General features: G+C 44.5%; 1 protein-coding gene across 1 annotated transcript; it reads right to left on the reverse strand.

Moving 5' to 3' along the window:
• Window positions 1–294: 294 nt before the first annotated feature.
• LOC144090942 (uncharacterized) lies at window positions 295–6,641 on the reverse strand. The gene is made up of 3 exons (XM_077622874.1): window positions 5,407–6,641; window positions 4,786–4,910; window positions 295–3,416 (listed from the first exon to the last, which is right to left on the reverse strand). The coding sequence occupies exons 1-3, from the start codon at window positions 6,409–6,411 to the stop codon at window positions 1,049–1,051; spliced, it is 3,498 nt and encodes a 1,165-aa protein (XP_077479000.1). The 5' UTR covers window positions 6,412–6,641; the 3' UTR covers window positions 295–1,048.
• Window positions 6,642–14,902: the final 8,261 nt, after the last annotated feature.

A 14,902-nucleotide genomic window follows, 5' to 3' on the forward strand; every position in this document is an offset into this window, starting at 1 on the left:
CAACCAGTCACGCTCACACTCATACCTAAGGGCAATTTAGTCCAACCAGTCACGCTCACACTCATACCTAAGGGCAATTTAGTCCAACCAGTCACTTTGCATGTTTTTGGGATATGCGAGGAAACCGTAGTACCTGGAGAGAAAACTCGCACAAGCCCAGGGAGAGCAAGCAAACTCCACAGTGAGAACACAGTGGGAATCAAACCCTTGACCCCAGAACTGTGATGCCAACATGCTAACCATTCAACCACCAGGAAGACAACACATTATATGAAAAGAAAGAAGAAGCAGGGGTTCAATTTGATGATGTTTATTAAGCAAATGCTGCTGGGAAATTGCTTATGTGTAAGGTCACGCACGGGCCTGCAAACAGTAGCACCTCATAAACTTCAGTATTTCAATTCAAGTTAGTTTACATTGCGAATGCAAGACCGAAATGCCTCTGAGCGCTCTTACAGAATTTCTTTGCATTTGCGCTTAGCATTCATAAGCATGTTTAAGGCTACAACTTTCACAGGCTTTGTCGAGAACTCCACGTTGGTTGTTTGCCTGGCCCGTCGTCATTCGCTGCTGCAGGTGTGTTGTTTGTTTTTGGCTGAGTTGTTATGGTCACGTCAGGTATAAGGCTACTTAAACACAACATGTTCACATGTGCAAAAGCCCTCCGCCCCAATTGACCCCTAACCATCCGCCCTCATTGCCTAGCCATATTCTATATTATGAATCCATTATCATACAGTGCCTTCTCTTTTGGTCATACATACATCGGAGAGGAAAGTGCCCTCCCCTCCGACCCCTGAGCCAAAGCATGCAAAGCCCCACCCTCCCCCGAAAACACAAGCTCGTCAGTGATCAGCAGCAAGAACGGAAGAAGAATTGTCTCAGTGGCTCACTCCTCACAGCGTCTGCAAACATGCATTTCTAACATTTGTAGCATTTGGCTTCTCTCTAAGGTTTGTGTGTTATATAATGTGGCTCTAGCTGTATGGTGGTTTCTTATGTTAGTTCTGCTTGATTGCTTTTCATCACGGGAATTGCTCATAGAGTCTCAGTCGCCCTCAGTCACCTGCTTGATGGATTGACTGGAGTGCTTCTCCGTCTTCACGGTGGAGACTGACTTCTCCTCCAGCATTTCCTCCATTTCCGTCACAGTCTCGGTAACTGTGATGGACTTGGTGACCTGCTGCAAGCCGTCTTCCCCAGTAGTAATGGTCTCCACCGTTTTGGTGATCACCACCTTCTGGCTGCCGTCGTCCTTGACAGGGCTCTCGTCCACGCCGTTGATGATCACTTGGTTGGCCTTTTCCTCTTCCTTGAGGTCGCTCTTGTCCACATCGCCATTCATTGCCACATCTTTTGTCTTCTTGGCGTCTTCAGTAGGCTCCGACATTTGGCTAGGTTTGGTAGTTTCCGTCGTAGGAGATCCCGCCTTTGGCGACTCTCGCTCTGCGGATTCTGACTTAGGGGACTCGGCTTTTGGGGAGATGACCTTTGGGGATTCGGATTGCGGTGACGCAGCCTTGGGGGAGTCCGCTTTGGGCGACATGAGTTTTAGAGACTCTGATTTAGGGGACTCAGGTTTGGCGGAGATGACCTTTGGGGATTCAGATTGCGGTGACGCAGCCTTGGGGGAGTCCGCTTTGGGCGACATGAGTTTTAGAGACTCTGATTTAGGGGACTCAGTTTTGGGGGACATGACCTTTGGGGATTCAGATTGCGGAGACGCAGCCTTGGGGGAGTCCGCTTTGGGCGACATGAGTTTTAGAGACTCTGATTTAGGGGACTCAGGTTTGGGGGAGGTCGTCAACTTTGGAGACTCTGATTTAGGTGAAGTAGCCTTTGGTGAGTCTTCTTTAGGTGATGCAGGTTTGGGAGCTTCCGATTTAGGGGACTCTGCTTTTGGGGAGGTTATTTTCGCTGAGTCTTCCTTGAGGGTTGCAGGCTTGGGAGATTCGGATTTAGGGGACTCTGATTTAGGTGATGCAGACTTGGGGGAATCGGACTTGGGAGAGAGAGGTTTTGGCAATTCCATCTTGGGTGAAACAGCTTTTGGGGATTCTGACTTTGGGGACACCAATTTTGGCAGCTCCGTCTTGGGGGAGCTAGCCTTTGGGGATTCGGACTTTGGGGAAATTGCTTTTGGAGACTCTGTCTTGGGGGAGGTAGCCTTTGGGGAAATTGCTTTTGGAGACTCTGTCTTGGGGGAGCTAGCCTTTGGAGAAATTGCTTTTGGAGACTCTGTCTTGGGGGAGCTAGCCTTTGGAGAAATTGCTTTTGGAGACTCTGTCTTGGGGGAGCTAGCCTTTGGAGAAATTGCTTTTGGAGACTCTGTCTTGGGGGAGCTAGCCTTTGGAGAAATTGCTTTTGGAGACTCTGTCTTGGGGGAGCTAGCCTTTGGAGAAATTGCTTTTGGAGACTCTGTCTTGGGGGAGCTAGCCTTTGGAGAAATTGCTTTTGGAGACTCTGTCTTGGGGGAGCTAGCCTTTGGGGAAATTGCTTTTGGAGACTCAGTCCTGGGTGAAGCAGACTTTAAGGAAACCGCTTTTGGGGATTCAGACTGTGGAGAAGCAGTTTTGGGGGATTCTGATTTAGGAGAAGCATCTTTTGGTGATTCAGGTTTTAGAGAATCTGGTTTGGTTAGTTCAGTTTTAACAATTTCGTCTTTTTTGGCTTCAGGTGTTGCAGCTTCTGTTTTCTGAACTCCTAATTTGGCGATTATTGTCTCTGCAACGATGTCATCAATTTTGACCTTGTCATCTTTTGCTCCTTCATCTTCAACCTCATTTTCCTCCACATCGTCTTCATCTTTGTCTTCATCCTCTTCGGCATCAGCTTCATCTTCTCCCTTGCTGGCTTCGTCTTCTACTTCCTCATCTACTTCCTCATCTTCTTCCTCTCCGGTCTTCATTTTCTCAGGAATCGCTTTGGACTCCTGAGATTTGGAGGAAAGGACAGTTTCCTCCACTACCTCCATGACATCACCTGCTTCCTCATCTTCTTTGCTCTCCTCATCCTCCTCGCCTTCAATTTCATCTTGATCTTCTTCCTCATCGTCACCCTCTTCATCATCCTCATCGTCCTCCTTTTCTGGTGCCTTGGAACTGACTTTTGCGTCGGTTGCGGCTACGACTTCCTCTTCCTCCGCTCCATCGTCCTCGTCATCTTCATCTTCATCTTCTTCCTCGCCTTCGCCGCCTTCGAGGGTGGCCGAGAGCTCTTGGGCAATCTGATCTAGGGCATCTTCCATGATGGCCTTTTCATCCTCGACCCTGGTCTCCTCAATGATCTCTTCCACAAATTTATGCTGCACCTTCATTCTGGGTGGTTCGGACTTGGTCATTGAAATTCTTGAGAATGAAGCATCGGGACGATGGGAGAATGTGCTGAAGTGGGTCTCCTCACCCTCCAGGAGTTTCCTGATGAAAAGAAAAATTAGTACATTACAAGGATGCCTTTTTCCAACCGTATTTATTGACAATAAGCATGATTAATGAAAAAGAAATCTGTTTCTTTCCTTTTTTTAATCCTAATTTTATAATGACAATTATTTTATGCTAGTTGTGCTAATGGTAACAGTCAAATCAACACATTTCATTTCCATTTGATTTCATCAAATGCACCGTATTATTTAACAATTATTTGTTTAATTTAATTCTTCCTTACTATATATCCTTAAAAATGATAGCAGAGACCAGTATTCTATCCTTTTGAATACAAAAACATTATTACATACGGTTTACTAATATGTAATTAGTGATATCTATATTAACAATAAATAAAAATTTGGTACACACAATAGCTTGCAGATGCCAAACTATAGTTTTCCCATTTGTTAAATTTTGCAATATAACGACCAAAGAAATTACTTATTTTAACAAAGATTTGTAAACTTGCAAACTTTGGAAATGTGCACTTTTTTTTTACTGATATGACTATTAATGTCCTACATCTTGACTAGATGTGTGGTATGTTTCAAGTGCCATTGTGCCTATGCCTGTGTTTTTCCTATGTAATTTTGTTTTTTCATGCATGAATACATCACGTATAGTTTGAACAATTAGGCAGTCGTCGAATTACAACCGCTGCGGGTTGCCTCTGTTCGACTTTACGACTGAATATGTTGTGAAGCATGATTACAATATTGCAGTGTGTGTTTTGCATGACAGTTGTTAGCGCCGCATATCAAAAATCAAATCAAGAGATGATGCAGCTTCACTTTCTAACTGCTTCCTAATAGCACCACTGACAAGACTGATTTTTATTATTATTATTATTTTTTTTTTTACAACACAACACGTGAAATCACAGTGTCACAAATGACAACCTCCACTGCAATGCGGAAACACAAATGTGAAGGCTAGTATCCACAACATGGATCCACATACAGCCATATTGGTTTATGACTTTCAGTCCCAAATGTGCTCCTAAGTCGACCAATGCTTGTACTTTATTTACTGTGTTTTTCATGTACCTGCTGCGATTTTTGAGTCCTGATATCTCCAAATCGCATGCACGTCTATTTAATAAAGATGCCAAATTGTGTTAGTTTGAACTGTTGTTTGCATATTGGGTGATCTACAATTTCCTGATTTGTCCAGCATTATGATCATAATGAAGACACATGCTGTATTAAAAAAATGTAGGCATGAGGCTTCAACTATATCCCACACCTGTTATTGTTCACTAACCAAATTTAAACAAATCTATTGCACTGATATGCAGTAATGCATATGATTTCCAATCTCTCTTTGCTCTCTTCAAATTTGTACATGAAGCGCATTTCACCTGTATGCGGCAATCTCAATGTCCAGGGCCATCTTGACATTGAGCAGGTCCTGGTACTCGCGCAAATGACGTGCCATCTCCCATTTTGTGTTCTTGAGCTCATTGTCCAGCTGGTGGATGTTTTCCTAGAAAACAGATATTTGATTATTTGCTCATCTTTCAAGTTGACAGAAATGAGTGCAATGACGTTGACTGCATTTTAATGCCTGCAGACTGCGCGTATATTCTGGTCAGGGATTCTGATTTCTATACACCCCCACCCTGGAGGAGCGGCAGTGTGATGTGAGGATGTAGCCAGTGAGGGCATCCCGCCATGATTCTTAGTCAGCAAAAATGTGTGCAGAGAGAGAAAGTAAGGATGAGAGAATCTACTGCAGTCATTTTTGTTAACTCTTTCAGGTGACTTTGAAAGGAGAAGGTGACTGCAAAGAAAATGAGGATAATACAACATTCCCAGGAAAGATTACATTGTATTTAGATAACACGTTATATGGAGGGAACATAACTTGTCCTTCCCAGTAACTCGGTTGTGTCCAACAAATTTGCATTCATTTAGCTATAAATGAATAGACTATAAATTTTATAGTTTATTGGAAATGCACGGGATGGCGGTGGCGTTACCTGCAAGCCACCCAGGTCGCTGTTATGGCGGTCCTCGATATCGCCCAGCTGTCTCTCCAGGGATTCTCTGGTGCCACGCACGGACTCCAGTTCCAGCGTCTTGGACTGCAGCTGGCGCCGGTAGTCGCTGATCTCGTCGCGTGCGTTCTTGATGGCGCCCTTGTTCTGCTCGGACGCTTCGTTGAGCTTGGCATAGTGACACACGAACCAGCTCTCCACTTGCTGCAGGTTCTGGTCGGAATGGCCCTCTAGCTCGCTGCGGATCTCGCGCAGAGCCTCGGTGATGTCAGCCCGCTGCGGGTCCCTCCTCTCCACGGTCACCTGAGACGCCTGGATGTGGCCCAGAAGCTCGCTTACTTCCTCCTCGTGGTTGTTGCGGATGAAGGCGATCTCGTCCTGCAGCGACTGCACTTTCTTCTCCAGTTCGGACTTGAGCAGCTCCGAGTCACCCGTGTCCTTCTTGAGGACGCGGATGATGGCCTCGGTGTCCTCTCGGAGGCCCGCCTCCTCGTCCAGGCGCTCCCCGAGCCGCTGGACGTCGTCTTCTAGGTGGTCGCCGTCCAGCTGGATCTGAGCCTTGTCCCGATGGATCTGCTCGAGCGTGGCGCGCAGCTCCTGCAGCTCTTGGTCGAATAGGTCACCCAGCTGCGAGCGGGACACCTGCTGTGTCCTCAGGGCCTGGATCTCGTCCTCGATCTGCTTGTTCTGCTGCTCCAGGTAGTGCACCTTGTCGATGTACACGGCGAAGCGGTCATTCAGACCCTGTAGTTGCTCCTTCTCGTTGGACCGCCGGGCGGAATCGGCGCTCAGGAGGGCACTTTGGTTCAGCTCCAAGGTGTCCATGCGCTTGGTGCCGCTCCTCTTGGTGCCAGAAGCCGGGCTGGCCCGGGACCACGTCTGAGAGCGGAATCCAAGGGTGGAGGGGCAGCCGGCCGAGCGGCCGTAGCCGAAGCCGCTCGCCCTGTTGTCCGGAACTCTCCGAAAGGGGCTCCCGATGGCGTCCATCTGCTCAAGTGTGCGGTAACTAATAAGAGAATAGGGACGATGAGGGTGTGAGGGGGGAGTGTGTAGGTATGCGTGCCTGTGCAGATGTGAGGGGTGAATGGCTTTCACAGCGACTACCACCTCATCCCGATGCACTTTTTATATGGGCAGCGTTGGCACGCTCGTCAGGCAACCTGCATCTACCCTGCGGGGAGGGGAGAGAGGTCCTTCCATCAAAACCTCTCCTATTGGCCAGTCATGAGCACGTGACTAGGTGTATGCGTCTCTTTTATTGCCCTGATACGTATTTTCATATCTAAAAATCCCATTAAGGAGCTGCACATGAACTATGAGTCAATTATTGATATTTTGTATTGTTCTACTTTTCCAATCTGCGCAAGATAACGCCTTATGCAGCCAAATGTTTATTTTCTTTTGCTAAAAAACAACTTTCTGTTGGTGCAAGGTATAACAAAAAAGTGGAAAGTCATCCTGCAGGCATAGGGGGGAAAATAGGTAAACCAACTAGTTATTGTTACATCTTAAATATGCAGCACAATTGTTGTGCTTTGTGTTGACCATCTAGTTATTGTTACATCCTAAATATGCAGCATAATTGTTGTGATTTTTGTTGGAATACTGATAAATATATTGTACAATTGCAATTGATTGGACACTCTAAAATTGCCTCTAGGTATGAGTGTGAGCGTGAATGTTTTTTGTCTCGTTGTGCCCTGTTATTGGCTGGCCACCAATTCAGGGTGTGCCCAGCCTGGTGGGCATAGTTCCCTGGGATAGGTTGGAGCACCCCCACGACCCTAGTGAGGATAAAGAAGTTCAGAAAATGAGATGAGATGAGACAATTACCGTATTCATGTCATGTGCTTTGCTTTCATTACTTTGAGCTGGTGAATTATTCATTCATTTTCCCAAACGCTTATCCTCCAAAGGTTGCAGGGGGTGCTGGAGCCTATCCCAGCCAACTATGGGCAGCAGGTAGGGACCACCCTGGATAGGTTGCCAGCCGATTGTAAGGCACAATCAGATGGTCCTATCTAGGGGCAATTTAGAGTGTTCGACCAGCCTTTTGGGCAAGTGGGAGGGAACCTGAAAACCCAGAGAAAACCCACCCACGCAGGCCCAGAGTTAACATGCAAACTCCACACAGGAAAATCGGGACCCACCAGGGATTAAACCTTCAATCCGAGAACTGCAAGGTGCACATACTAATCACTCCCCCAACGAGCCACCAATCTGGAATGAGTCATTTATTATTCGCATGACATATCTTCATGAGGTTGCTAAATCCTATACTGTACGTGAGCAAACAGACTAACAATCATTTAGATTTACAGGCCAATAAAACGCGAGACACTTTTTCAGATCAGTTTAAAATTTAATTCCGTTAGTGCTCAAGAAAGTAAGTGAATAACTACTGCACTATTTGACAGTTTAAGATATACACATTTGTTCATTTTTTTGCGAAACCTACTATGCTTATTTGTGGATTTTAAGATAAATATGAAAACAGGCGGCCCTGAAGGCGAGAAGTTAGTGTTTCATTTTCACAGTTCTGAGATTGAGGGTTTGATCCTAGGTCTGGACTTTTCTTTTGTAGTGTTTGCACGTTCTTCCGGGCTTCTGTGGGTTTTCTACGGATACTCCAGTTTCCTGCCACATCAAAAAACCATGCAACGTAGGCAGGTTGAACACTCTAAATTGCCCATAGTTATTAGTTTAGGCCTGAATGGTTTTCCAGATCCTTGTGTCCTGCGATTGGCTGCCAAACAATTCAGGGTGTTTCCCGCTTGGTGCCCATAGTTGGCTGGGATAAGCTCCAGCATCCCCCGCAAACCTTATGAGGATAAGCGGTACGGAAAATGAATGAATGAAAGAATATGCAAAAGATTCACAAAAGAGCAGTAATATACATGTGGACCATGCATTAAATCATACCGCCACCAAGCGGGAATCCCACGCTTGCCCACACCGAAGTCAGCCAAATGAACCACTACACAATCTGGTGGCCAATTTTCATTAAAAAATGCAGTTATTGATACAATAAATTCCATTGAATGCAATTTATTCCAGCTTTTTCAGAAGTTAACATATTCTCTTTTCCTTCAATCCTTTATAATTTTTCAACTGCCCTCAGATTCTTTTGTGTAGATCACTAATTGCCATCTAGTCATTTTACCCTGGTGTTTCCATCCTAAATAATATTACTTCATTCGTCTTCTGAACTGCTTCTCCTCACAAGGGTTTCGGGATAGCTGGAGCATGTCCTAGCTAACGACAGGCAGAGTACACCCTAAACTGAATGTCAACCCCCAAGGATGAATCAAACAAAATTGTGTGAATTATAAATGCTTCATGAGGAGACGATCTGTGTTATTTTCCCAGAAAGGGCACCAATTCAAAAATATTAGTTTAAATTAGATTAGAACTTTATTTCATCCCGAATTCAGGAAATTTCTTGGTTGCAGTAGCAAGACAGACACAAGACACACAAGACATTGTAGACCCAGGTAAGAAACTGGAGCCACACATAGAAGTCCACAAGGTGGGGACCTTCTGCAGACTGAGACTGAGGTTATCACACAGTCCCTCAGTAGTCTGGAGGTTTTAAAGATCATCTTCCTTGCCTAAACTGTCCTATCACCTAATCAGCAGCAGCGAAGAGGCCGTTGGGGTGCCTTTAAAGCATACAAGCAGCCCAGCAAGCACTGGCAGCTCAACACCACCTTATGATATATAAGTTACTTCCTGAAAGAGTCTTTCATTGCTTCCACTATTGCATGTCTGCCCTCCTGTAAGGTGTCATTTTATGTGGTAATGTACGATTAAAAACCATTTACCAAACCTTTCCTTTTAGCAGCATCACTGCGGGCTATTGATAGCTTACACTGTTGATTTCCTGTCAATCTGAACACTGCCCTCTTATCTCAACTCAATGTGGTCGATTTGAATGATTAGCAGCTGGGTGTAGGAGTGATGCACCAAAACCAGCTGTATCAATGCCTTGAGTTTTTCTGTACTGTCCTATCAGCGTTCCTCTACACGAGAGCTGCGTCTATTTTTAGGAATATAGCTACTGTAAATGAACTGATCCAGGAGCCTTAAGCTTACATGACGTTGTATTGTCCTTGAAGACGGCTTGATGAGGATGTTGGTCTTTTAGGGGTTGTGTCATTGGGTCTTGCAAGGGTGACGTCCTGCAACAAGAGCTGGCGAGCCGTCGGCTGGAGTTCAAGGCTACGGTGCATTGCAGAAGGGGCTGAAATGATACTGCGGCCAAATAGACGCACTTCCAAATCTGGGCCATCAATTTGTCTGACTCATATACGCAAATAGGTTCTCAAGTCGCAAACACACTGTATGGAGGTGTTGTAACGCAGATGCCTCTTGTCGTTCGATTCTGTGTAAAGAGAAGGCAAGGAAGTCGTGTCCTCACGTCGAGCTGACGCACGGCTGGCAAGGGCATTAACAAACTGTTGCCATGTTACAAATGAGCCCACTAAGCAGAAACATTTGCATTGTGAATACCTACAGCACTCTTGTTGTTTGATTTATTGACATCCATTATTTTCTTGACTTGACAGCAGTTGAATACGTTTTGGAGATCACGCAGAACAGTATGTGACAGAAGAAATAGAGAAAATACAGTAGTAGTAACAGTAAGTACTACTGTAATGAGATTGTAAATCCAGAAATCCTACTCCAGAAAATTTACACCAACATAGAAAACGTTGAGATTAATCTTTGAATTAAGGTTCTCAGCAAATCATTTTGAATATATATTTCCTAAAATAATGGGAAATTGTTTAAAATTAAACTAGAAGTAAAAGTTTGTTCCATGTCATTTTCAGGTATTGTTCTCTAAGCATAACATAAGTCTTCTAGTGTTGTTTTTTCTCAGTGTCAGACATCAATCCCCAGCTTTGATGAATTACATTGTGTGTCCAATGGCTACTACTTTAAACGCAAGGATAAAATAAAAAATATAAAAAAATTGGCAGCACATTGTAGTGTAGTACATACTTGTATTTAGAAATATGTCCAGTGGGGGACAGTAAATGCTCTTGTTATTCCTAAATGAATGTTTTCTGTAACGGGCCGTATATGGCCCGCGGGCCGAGGTTGAAAAACTTGTGCACACATGATCTGGGGGCAGGGCGAGCGTTTCGGCGAAACGTCCGTTCAGTGAACTGTACGTCGGTCAAACGTCTGTCGGCGAAACGTCCGTTCAGTGAACTGTATGTCGGCCAAACGTCTGTCGGCGAAACATCTTTCGGCAAATCGTCCGGGCACGGTTGAATACACTCTAATTTACCAAGAATAATGAATCTAAAGAGTGTTTTTGGATTGGATTGGATAACTTTATTCATCCCGTATTCGGGAAATTTTGTTGTCACAGTAGCAAGAGGGTGAGGATGCAGGAATAGGAAAGGCATTTTAGACACAAATAGATAGGTCATAAGTAAGTTAATAAATAAATACATGAATAAATATATAAATAAATAAGCGTATCTCTGAAGTATATATATAAATATATATATATCAGTGGCGGGCCGTCAGGGCCTTCAAGGCCTTCTCTGCTGGCCTAAGAAATATCTGAATCATATTATATTTTGTCAATCAATACGTACTTATTATTCCAAATGGTCTGTTAGCTTCCTTTCATTGCTTTTCCCCCTGGTTGCACTGCTTCCAGATGTGTGTTTTCATATTGAAGCATTTAACAATCACATTTCAGCCATTATTTGTTGCCAGATCAGATCTGCCTCAAAGCCTGCACAATCAGTTCTTGCGGGCTCTGCTGCATTAAACTAGACTGTTGCTTTTAACCAATCAGATTTCGAGTTGGCAACCCCACAATGATTTTTCATAGGCGTTAGCATTTTGCTGGCTGGGACATGTCATTGCGTTCACAAACTATGATTGGCTAGTAGGCGGGCCAAAGCAGTACCGAGGCAGCCGAGATCGCAAACTCACCCACTATGGCCGACAGAAGCAAAAACAAATATATTCTGTTTGCTCACAAAGCTATTTTCCAGACGGACTTTTTTAGGAAAAAAATGGACATCATTAAGAAAGGGCGGTCAACTCCAAAGCTAGCAAGCCTGTTACAGCCGGGAAAATGGTGTGTGGGGCACTTTCAGCGCGCTAACTTAGCTCCACAAGCAAATAGTATATTGTTGTGTTGATTTAATGCTATTTTCAAAACGGACTATGCCGGAAATATGACAGGACAGGCTCGACTTTCATCATTAGCTTCGATGGCGATAGGAAAGAAGGAAGAAAGAAAGGAGGATGGATATTGTGTAAAAAGGATTTTGGGTGAGTAAAATATGGCTATATTCCTAAATAATATTTCAATTGTGGGCCAAGTTCTGATATCTGAAAAGCTCCAGTGTTTGTATTTAAGCTCCAGTGTTTGTATTTAATCACAAAATGCTGCTAGGAAGTGGATTTTACCCCAGTTTAATTTTTGGCGTTTCACCATTGACGTCCATCGCTGTCTTTTCCCGGGAAAAATCACCCCCCCCCCCCCGGCCTGGTTGTAATGTCTCAAAAGCTCCAGTATTTGTATTCAATCAATAAATGATGCTAGGAAGTGGATTTTACCCAATTTTAGTGCATTTTTTGTCATTTCACGTATGGACGTATCGACGTTCATCGCTGTCTTTTTACCAGGGAAATGATACTCCGGGCCCGGTTCTGATGTCTAAAAACCTCCAGTATTTGTATTTAATCAATAAATGCTGTTTTTGGCTGGATTTTACCCCATTTTCGGGCAATGTTTTCCCGTACGCCATTGACGTTCATCGCTGTCTTTTCCGGGGAAAATCACCCCCTGGCCTGGTTTTAATGTCTGAAAAGCTCCAGTATTTGTATTTAATCATGAAATGCTGCTAGGAAGTGGATTTTACCCATTTTTTGTGCATTAATTTATTGATTATTTTTAATGTGTCGCAGCTGTAGCTGCAGTAGAGGTTTTATAGCCATAAAATAGTTTTTGAGGGTTGGATTGATACGTTGAAGGCGCTAACAGAAAATGCACCGCCCGCCACTGGGTTGCCTAGATGTGGAAATCATTGATGCAGTTATCAGAGCTATCTCCCCCAGTTTGCAGCTACGTAATTACTTGGAAGAAAAACCTAACCTCACTCTTCGCACACTCAAACGCATCCTACGCGCTCATTTTCAGGAGAGGAGTGCTACCGGCCTCTATATGCAGTTAGCTTCAGAAGTGCAGCATATCAAAGAGACTCCTCAAAGTTTCTTAATGCGAGTCTTAGGCAGAAGGTACTGTTTGCATCTCGAGAATCAGAATCAGGATTCCAGTACGACCCAAGTTTAGTCCAGCGTATGTGCCTGCACACGATACTCACTGGTCTCCAGAGTGACAGTGTTAGGATAGATATGCAGCCTCTCTTGCTGGACTGTAAGACTTCAGATGAGCTTTTACTAGAGCAGTTAAATGTAGCCTGTGCTAATGAAACAGAAAGGAGAAATAAAAAGTTTAGTGCCCTACAGGCAGCGACAAATGTTAGCAAGGTACAGTCAGAAGACCTACGACCTACCAATTGCCCTGGAGAAGAAAAACCAAGTGTCCCCTGAGGTACGAGCGGAGTTGACTAAACTTAAGGCAAGTGTTGCTTCTCTTAAAGATCTCAGTGCAGAGATAGCTCAGATTAAGGAGACACTGCAGAAGGCTATGTTTCAGTCTCAGTCCTACCTCCCACCTTCAATTAGAAGACCAGTTAGGGAGCCCCAGCCACCTTCTGCAAAACAAAATTACTACAGCAAGCCCCCAGCACCCCACTGGAACACTAGCCGCCCTGCTTATGTCCCAAGGAGGTGTTTTGCTTGTCAGCAGGGAGGGCGAGATGTGAAGTGCACACACTGTTATCGGTGTGGGAGTGGAGAACATTTCCAAGCTGGATGTAAAATCCGAGGAGGCAGACCACTAAAAGAAGAGACTATAGCAGAGCTAACTCAAGAAAGGGAAGGTGTGGTCCGTGTGCTTTGTGGCACATTCAGTCCATTGTCCATTGTCAATCCTCCCAGTATGCAACAGCAGCGGGTGAGAACTCAGAAACACCTGATGGTGGAACTTGCCGATTCAAAGACAAAGATCAGACAACTGAAAAAAAACCTGACACCAGAAGGAGGAAAAATTGACAAAAGTATGCAGAGAAATAAACAGCAGCCGGTATCTCATCTTCAAGAGACAGACGAAGACAGTGGTAACGAAGATGACTTTCACTACGAGCCCCTCCAGGTGCTAAATGAGAGAGATGCCCAAGGGATGGAGTCTGAGCACAGGCCACTGCCAGCGGATCAGAGACTTGAAGTGAAGGGCCCTGCTTCCGGACCAGTACAAGCAGAAGATGACTATCAGCTGGAGGACCTGCCTGGTGAGGGAACAAATCTGGCTGTTGAAGATCCTCGTGATGATCATTTATCAGAGACCTCTCCGCCAACCGCTGTGACTGAACCTGAGGCGTTGACTTACGAACGGCCAAGAAGGAGAGACATCCACCACGACGCATGACCTATGATCAGCTTGGTGTCCCCTCCTGTTACAGTACACAGTCACCACATCAGCTGCTACCTGCTTAACCCTTGGTTAGTACACCTGCAGCCATATTACATTCAAACACCCTTTATGTATGGACTCCAACAGGCTTGAGCCTACAAGGATGACATGTATTATGTGGGCATGGACTGTTACGGACTGTGATTACAGTTTCCATCCAGTGAACGTGGACCGTACGAGTTGTGGATTATTTGAACTGTGGCCCTTGCCGTCTGGAGTTTTCATGAGTATCAGCTCACAGAAGAGGATGTGAAGTTACAAGTTCGCTAGACTGTTCAGAATAACAACCAACAAGGGGAAGATATTTGGAATGTACTGATGTCGAGACAACATTGTTTTTGTGGGGGAGTGTGACCTGCTAGAGTATTTGATTTATTAACGATTGCATGTTGAGAATGTACAACGAGTTTGGATTGGATGTGTTTATCGGTGTTCGATTGTTGATCCTTTGATCCATATGGCAAGTGTGTGGCATGTTAAAAAATATCGGTATTCGATTATTGATGTCTTAGCACATAGCTTGAGGCACAGGGGATTTTTAGTCATCACAGTAAAGTTGGATTGAAGAAACAACAATGTATCACTGTTGTGATTATTTCTCCGTGTTTTAAGATTAAATGCAGGGTGTAACATTTACAATAAAATATTGAAGAGAAATTAGCATCAAGCATCGAGAGTATATTTCAAGTACCTTCTCTAGCTTTACATTTGGTTTCAAAGTTAAAGAGTGAATTGAGTCATGTGCACTATCATGCCTGAAAGGCCTCAGTATATATAAGCAGATGTTTGCCTGCCCCCCACTGTTCAAATGTGATATCACCTGTTGTTGTAACCCAACCGGTCAGTTTGATGTCATTAACGTGGAAGACAAAATTCTGAACCGCTTATGATCAAGGAGCTGTGGCC

The sequence above is a fragment of the Stigmatopora argus genome, chromosome 16, assembly GCF_051989625.1.
Source record: "Stigmatopora argus isolate UIUO_Sarg chromosome 16, RoL_Sarg_1.0, whole genome shotgun sequence".
Taxonomy (NCBI): Eukaryota; Metazoa; Chordata; class Actinopteri; order Syngnathiformes; family Syngnathidae; genus Stigmatopora; species Stigmatopora argus.

Coding starts and splice junctions, on each gene's coding strand:
- LOC144090942 (XM_077622874.1), bottom strand. CDS start 6,411: ATGGACGCCATCGGGAGCCCCTTTCGGAGAGTTCCGGACAACAGGGCG. Junction 4,911..5,406: donor GCGACCTGGGTGGCTTGCAG/GTAACGCCACCG, acceptor TCTGTTTTCTAG/GAAAACATCCACCAGCTGGA. Junction 3,417..4,785: donor ATTGAGATTGCCGCATACAG/GTGAAATGCGCT, acceptor TCTTTTCATCAG/GAAACTCCTGGAGGGTGAGG.